Consider the following 7,284-nt stretch of genomic DNA (forward strand, 5'->3'; position numbering starts at 1 on the left):
TCACAGGGTTACTGGGAAGATCAGGCAGGAATGTTTCCCCAGTGATTTGCTGGGAATACAAATCTGAAAGTAAGAAAGTTTCTGCCCCCAAAGAGCTTACATTTTAACAGAGGAAACAGAGTATGGTGGGAGTGATGCCTAGGCAGGAGCCTTTTGGTCTGGGGGCAGGCCTTCGACCAGCCTTTTCCAGACACAGCAATGATGGGGATTTGATCACAGTTCTCAGAGCCAGAGGTAGAAAGGGGAGGAGGGTTAAGATGAAGGCACGAGGTTCAAAGGACTGCAGGGTTTAGGACTTAGCTCCTCCCAGGCAGGGTCTCTGGAGGTCTGGTTGGAGGGTGGAGCAACGGAAAGGGGCCAGGGCCCTGGACAAGTCTCATGTCAACAGAGGTATGAATGGAGATCACTGAGATACTGATGCAGAGGGATGATGAAATTAAAATGCTTTATTCTGAATATTGTTCACGTTTCAAAGACGTGCCCCAAGGCCGTGTGATTAATGCCCTTATTTTTTTAAGTCCCCTTTCCATTTTGTATCCAGGGTCACATGATCTGGCCTCCCCACAGGAGCCCCTGAAATGGCTGAGTGGGTGGTCTCAGGGACCAGCTCTTGGTTTCACTGCAAGAGAACGCCAGTGTCCCTGGACATTCAGCCATCCTCTCCACAGGATCTGGTGTTCCTTGACGGCAGAAGAGGGCACCATTGGGCAAAGGAAGGTCCAGGGCTGGCTGGCTCGTCCACTGCCACCCTCCTAGCCAGCCTTATCAGCCTGTCCTTGGGTCCATTCTCAGGGCTGCAAAGCACCACACCAGCTGGATTCCCAGGCAGGCCTGCAGAGGCCCCAGGCCAGCTTTGTGGCCTCTGCAGGGAGCGAGGGGGGGCCCCAGCTCTCAGCCTTGGCCTTCATGCATCATCAGACGCTGCATTTCTCACAGGGAGTTCTCCTATAGGCAATAAAAGATTGAACGCAATTGAAAGAGCTACCACCCTAAATCACAGAGGCGATTTTGAATTACATCATTCCTAATCCTCAAGCTTCCTAATTCTTCCCACTACAGTGCCGCTGCCTGGGGCCGCAGAGACCTAGCGCTTTAACTCCATCTTCGCCACTGTGGTCCTGTGAACCTCATCAGGTCCGTCCGCAAGACGAAGTGCTCTGGCCCAGGAGAAAAACTGGGCCAGGGGAGTATCACTGTTCAGGCCTGCAGCTCCAAAGGCCTGAAACACACAGAGCAGGAAGTAAGAGGGGCCCCTCCAATAAAGCATCGGACAGATCTCCCTGAGGGGCTAACTGTGATCATTAGACAAATGAGCAAACTGAGGCCTAGAAGTGAAATGACCTCCCCAAAGTCACCCAGGGGTCAAATGGGGTCAGCACCGTGCAGAGCAGCAGTTGGACCTAAGGCCCTGCCGCTCAAGCCCATCACACCAAACTCAGGGTCTTTGATGAATCCCACACGATAAAATTCTGGGACTGAGACTGCGAAGGGTCCCCATGCCAGGGACACTGATGACAGTACCAACTTGGCCACTGTGTGAGTATTGCCTTCGCTAAGCAACCTCACATGATAAACGACCACCAAGAAAAATGCCCTTTCTCCAGCTCGGTGGTGATGGAGGGTATCTGGGGAGGAGGCCCTTGACATATGCGAAAGGGATACATGCTCTTGGGTAGGAAGCCTCAAAGGTCTCTTTTGGTCCCAAATCTACAATTTAGAATTATGTGCCTATGATTTGTGGCCCTGCTAAGGGGAAAAAAATCAAAGAGCTTCCTTCACTTTTGCTTTTAAAGCCTGACTCTTCCAGGTCTAAGCCCAGGAATCAATCCTCCATGCTCCACACTCACCTGAATAGCACGGTCAATCACTCGCAAGGCCATGGCTGGGGCTACCATTTTGATCATGGCAACGTCTAAAGCAGCTGCCTGGACAAACCAAGGAAAGGCGAGGATGGTGTGGTGAGTGCCTAGGAGGCAGAACCCTGGAAACCCAGCAGCTAAACTAGAACCTGAGACCAGTGGAGGGAGAGAAAGGACTGGCCTTTCAGCGGCTCCCTATTACTTCCAGAATATACAAAGCTCTCTTTGGCATGCCCTCCAGCTTATCAATGTCCTTCTACCACCATGGTGCCCAGAATTGACCACAATGCCCAAAATGAGGCCTGACAAAGGCAGAGGACAGTGGGGTGCTCATCTCCCTACACTTCCCAGAAGCTGGGTCCCTTGAAATGCAGCCCCTGCTTTCTTAGCCACCATATCACAACAATGACTCATATGGAGCTTGTGGTCCACTGAAACCCCCAGAGCTTTTCTGGAACCACTGCTGACTAAGCACACTTCACTCTTCTTACGCTGGTGAACTTGATTTTTTTTTTGTACCCAAGTATATGATTTTATTCTTATCCCCATCAAATTCTGTCTTAGATTCAGACCAATTCTCTTGCCTATGAGGATCACGAGGTCAGATGTAGATTTTGGCTTCTAGAGCCTTTCCCAGGGCCACACTCCTGCTCTCGGCCATGTAAATGGCACCGCCTGTTCCCTCCGGCCTAGAAGCTCGTACCTTGTTTCCTGCCACATCCATGAGGTGGGCCGCTTTCAACACAAGCAGTCTTGCCTGATCAATATCAGCCCGGGACTTGGCAATGTCAGCCAAAATGGTGCCCTGCTCCGCCAGAGGCTTCCCAAACGCTACTCGGGATTTCACCTGCAGCACCGGGACCAAAGGCCTTTAAGGAACGCTCGGGCTCCATCACACAAATGTTATTCTAACCTCTCCTGGGCCACTGGAGAGGGCAAGACTTGGGAAGGGGTCGTGCAAGGAGGAAGCGGGGACAGTGAAAGAAGGAGGGGCAATGGAGCACTTGGGGGCAAGGGCAGGAGAGCCACAGCCGGTTTCAGCTCTGCCAGGATGCTGGCCCAAGGCACTCTGGGAGGGGCCGGTGACTGACGGGGCACAGTCACCCTGACCAGAGACACACGGCGGTGACCTCAGCAAAGGGCATCTACATGGCGCTGCCCCTGGCTTTGGGCTCTGCCGCCTCAAGGCAAGGAAGGTGGCAGCAATCTCCAACATGGAGGTGGCCAGTCTAGGCCAGGAGCAGGGAAGAGCAATGTGTCTTCTTACACTGGGGGGGAGGGAAAGCATCGGTCCCATCTCAGCATCAACTCAGCTCTTTGCAGAAACGATACCAAGGGAGGAAGTGGGGAAGAGCTCAGGGGCAGGGGCCCAGACCAGCTGCAAACAAAGGCTCTGAGCCAGGATGGGAGAAAAGGGCCAGCGGGTGAATGGAGAGACTGTCTTTGCATCTCGGGGGCCAGTCCCACTGTGTCTGAGTGTGTGTGCATCTATGTATCTATGTATACGTAGGTACCCATATGTATGGGTCTGTATCTGTGTGTCTGTGAGTGTGTTTGAGTGTATGTGTATCTGTGTCTGTGTGTATATGGGTGTGTGTGTATGTGTGTGTGGTTTATATGTTTCTGTGTCTGTGTATGTGTGAGTATGTATGTATGTGTGTGAGTGTATGTGTGTCTATGTATGTGTGCATGTGTATCTGTGTGTACGTTTGAGTGCATATGTACGTGTGTGTATATGTGTGTCTGTGTGTCAGTATATGTGAGTGTGTCTGTGCATGAGTGTATATGTATGTTTTTATGTGTGTCTGTGAGTGTGAGTGTATGTGTGTCTGTGTGTATATGGGTGCATGTGTATGTGTGTGAGTGTGGTGTATGTGTGTGAGTGTGGTGTATATGGTTCTGTGTTTATGTGTGTGTATGTATGTGTGTGAGTGTATGTGCATCTATGTATATATGTATGTGTCAGTGTGTGTTTGAGTGTATATGTACGTGAGCATATATGAGTGTGTGTATATATGTGTGTCTATGTCAGTATATATGAGTGTATATGTATATTTGTATGTGTGTCCGTGAATGTATATGTATGTATATGAGTATGCATGTATGTCTCTGGGGGGTAGATGTGTATGTGTGTGTATGCATGCGTCTGTATATGCATATGTGTGTATATGTGTATAAGTGTGTATGTATGAGTGTTTTTGTATGTATGCATGTTTCTACGTAAGTATATGTGTATGAGTGTGTATATGTGTGTCTGTATATCTATATGTGTGTGTATGAGAGTGTGTGTGTGTGTGTGTGTGTGTGTGTGTGTGTGTGAGAGAGACATACAAGCTACTAAAGCTTAAAGCCCCACTGAGGCCCACCTCCAGGCTGACCAGTGGGTCAAAGCTGTATGTTATTTGAGTGGAAGCTTCTTTCTAAGAAATCAGGTTAGAGATCCTGGGGCAGTGGAGAAAGGCCTCCTGGGGCTGTGGAAAGAACTCTGGGCCAGATTCAGAACTGGAAGGGACCTTGGAGGCCCCCATTTCACAGAGAAAGAAACTGAGGCCCAGAGTGTGCCCTGCCCAAGGGCACAGAAGAAAAAGCGGCAGAGCCAGTATTTAATAAACGCCGGTCCTCTGACTCTGGGCTAGAACCCTTTTTGCCAGCCCCCTCAGCCTCCTCGGCAGACATCAGCCTGGCTGCTGGCAAGTTATGTAATCCTGGGCAAGTCCTTTCCCTGATATGGGCTCTGGTTTCCTCAGCTGCGGGAGGAGGGGGCAGGATTCCACGTCTCCCCAAGCCCTTTCCAGCTCTGACATTCTAGACTCTTCTCTCGTTCTGTGTTCTAAGCGCTGGGCAGGATGGGAATGTGCTTCCTGGAGTGTGTACAGAGTTAGGGATTTCTTGTATATTGGGAAAACTCGAGTAGTCAAGTTGGTCTGGGCTGGGGATGGTCAAGATCGGGGCAGGGAAGTCAGGAGAAGACAGCTGAGATGTGAGCAGCACCGGCGGACACCCACTAACGAGGCCTCCCACCCTTCTTTGCAGACTCTTGTAAAAGGCCGGCTTCGTCTCTGTGAGATCAACACCACTGATCTGAACTCTTGTTCCTGGCAAAAGGGCTCCAGGCTCAACTCCAGGCTCCGCTCAGTTTCCATCTGGCACCAAAGAAGGAATTCCTTGTCCTCGGCTCCAGGCCCGACTGGGTGGGGGGAAGTTGGGGGAAAGCGCACACCCCAGGCACTGGGAGCGAGAACAAGACGACCTTCCTGACAGTGGCTCCAGCCCACAGCCCCCTCAGCTTTGTCAGACCCAGGTCCTGCCCAATGGGGCAGATGGGGAAGGGAATGAGGCACAGTCTCTCTGCCCTAAGCATCTAGCTTCAGCCTGGTCTCCAACGTGAAACCGGGCCTCAGATACCTCTCTGCTTTCTTGGTGCCTCCTTCACTAATCCTCATGGAGTCTGCCAGGGAAGCTCAGGGCCTTTAACTCAGACTGCAGGGATGCCACTCACCCGCTCCTTCATGAGAGCCAGCGTTCTCTCCGAGTACCCGATCAGCCGCATGCAGTGATGGATCCTCCCGGGGCCGAGCCTGCCCTGGGCGATTTCAAAGCCTCTGCCGGGGCCCAGGACCATGTGGTCCTTGGGCACCTGCACATTCTCAAACAGGACCTCCCCATGACCACCTACAGAGACAGAAAGGGAACCCAATCAGGCCCACGGCCCCTTAGCAGCAGATAGTGAGGCAGCTATTCTCTTCCGCTAGTTTCATGTCCTTTCCACTTTCTCTCCTTGCTTTGGCCACGTCATGGGGATGGTTAATACTGCTTTTCACTGAAGCCTAAAACTTCAAAAAAGGCAGGAGCTGAAGAGGGTGGCAAACGTCTCCAAGTAAAAACCCAGTAACTTAAGATCAGAGGATCACGTGTCCATAGACTTGGGGGTCGAAGGGACCAGAGTCCCTTAGTCTGATCTAACCACTTCATTTTACAAATGAGGAAAGTGAGGCCTGGAGAGGCGAATTGACCTGCCCACAGTTACCCAGGTGGTGAGTGACCAAGTGGATTCAGATGGTCACTTTGCTCAGGCACCTAGAAAGCATGGCATCTGCTGAGCCTCGTGCAGGGAGGGCCTCTCAGAGAGTGGAGACGGCAAAGCAGGGTTGGCCCACAAAGCCAGTAAAAGTTCACATTTTTATTTTTTGCTTTTTGGTGAGGCAATCGGAGTTAAGTGACTTGCCCAGGGTCACACAGCTAGTAAGCATTATGCGTCTGAGGTCAGATTTGAACTCAGGTCCTCCTGAATCCAGAGCTGGTGCTCTATCCACTGCGCTACCTAGCTTCCCCAATATTTATTTTTTTCTTTTTCTTTTTTTTTTTTTTTTTAGGCAATTGGGGTTAAGTGACTTGCCCAGGGTCACACAGCTAGTAAGTGCTATGCGTCTGAGGTCGGATTTGAACTCAGGTCCTCCTGAATCCAGGGCTGGTGCTCTATCCACTGCGCTACCTAGCTGCCCCAATATTTATTTTTTTCTTTCTTTCTTTTTTTTTTTTTTTAGGCAATTGGGGTTAAGTGACTTGCCCAGGGTCACACAGCTAGTGTCAAGTGTTTGATCTGAGGTCGGATTTGAACTCAGGTCCTCCTGACTTCAGGGCCAGTGCTCTTTCCACTGCGCCACCTAGCTGCCCCCAAGTTTCACATTTTTAGCCAAAAATAAGAGCATCACCTGACCAGCCCAAATACGGCATCCAAGCCATGAAGGCAATACTCTCCACACAGAGACTCAGAAGCCACGAGTGGTGCCCCATGGCCTTCCTTGGACTCCGTGGACGGCAGACACTTCTGCGGTGGGAAAAGCAATGGTGGAGAAAAGGAGGAGTCCAAAAGGGACCCTGGGAAAGCCACCTGACATTAGACCGAATTGTAGGGGTCTGTACGTGTGAATTTTATGCAGAAGCATATGTGGCTGTGGTGAAGAAGAACGCGATGACAGCAGTACTCAATCTACTACTACCAATGATGACAACAGTGGTGAAGGTGTTGGTGACGATGATGATAACAGCAATGACAATGGTGTTGACGATGATAATGATCATAATCTCTAGACCTCGAGTTGTTATTCAATTGTGTCCACCTCTTTGTGATCCCATCTGGGGTTTTCTTGGCAAAGATCCTGCAGTGGTTCGCCATTTCCTTCTCCATTTTACAGATGAGGAAACTGAGGCAAATAGAGGTTAAGTGACTTGCCCAGCATCACCCAGCTTGTAAGGTTTGAGGCCGGATTTGAACTCAGAAAAAAAGAATCTTCCAGGCACTGTGGCGCCACCTAGTGGCCAGAATAACAATACGCCTACCAAGCATTTCTAAGGGCCATAGGTGGGTCATCTCATCTGATCCTCATGACAGCCTTGGCGGGGGGGGGGGGGGGGGGGGGGGGGG

General features: G+C 50.8%; 1 protein-coding gene across 5 annotated transcripts in view; it reads right to left on the reverse strand.

Annotated features, from left to right (window-relative positions):
- Positions 1 to 428: 428 nt before the first annotated feature.
- Positions 429 to 7,284, reverse strand: part of ACAD10 (acyl-CoA dehydrogenase family member 10) — a 55,380-nt gene continuing 48,524 nt past the window's right edge. For 3 of the 5 annotated variants that reach the window (XM_027857385.1, XM_027857386.1, XM_027857387.1), the window contains 4 exons: positions 5,359 to 5,531; positions 2,563 to 2,706; positions 1,848 to 1,925; positions 429 to 1,219 (listed from right to left, as the gene is read on the reverse strand). In XM_027857385.1, coding sequence (XP_027713186.1) covers positions 1,085 to 1,219; positions 1,848 to 1,925; positions 2,563 to 2,706; positions 5,359 to 5,531 — 530 coding nt within the window. In that variant the 3' untranslated portion in view covers positions 429 to 1,084. The remainder of the gene's footprint in view (positions 1,220 to 1,847; positions 1,926 to 2,562; positions 2,707 to 5,358; positions 5,532 to 7,284) is intronic. The other 2 variants (XM_027857388.1, XM_027857389.1) reach the window with 2 other exon arrangements.

This window comes from Vombatus ursinus, unplaced genomic scaffold (genome assembly GCF_900497805.2).
Source record: "Vombatus ursinus unplaced genomic scaffold, bare-nosed wombat genome assembly UNPS02012122.1, whole genome shotgun sequence".
Lineage (NCBI taxonomy): Eukaryota > Metazoa > Chordata > Mammalia > Diprotodontia > Vombatidae > Vombatus > Vombatus ursinus.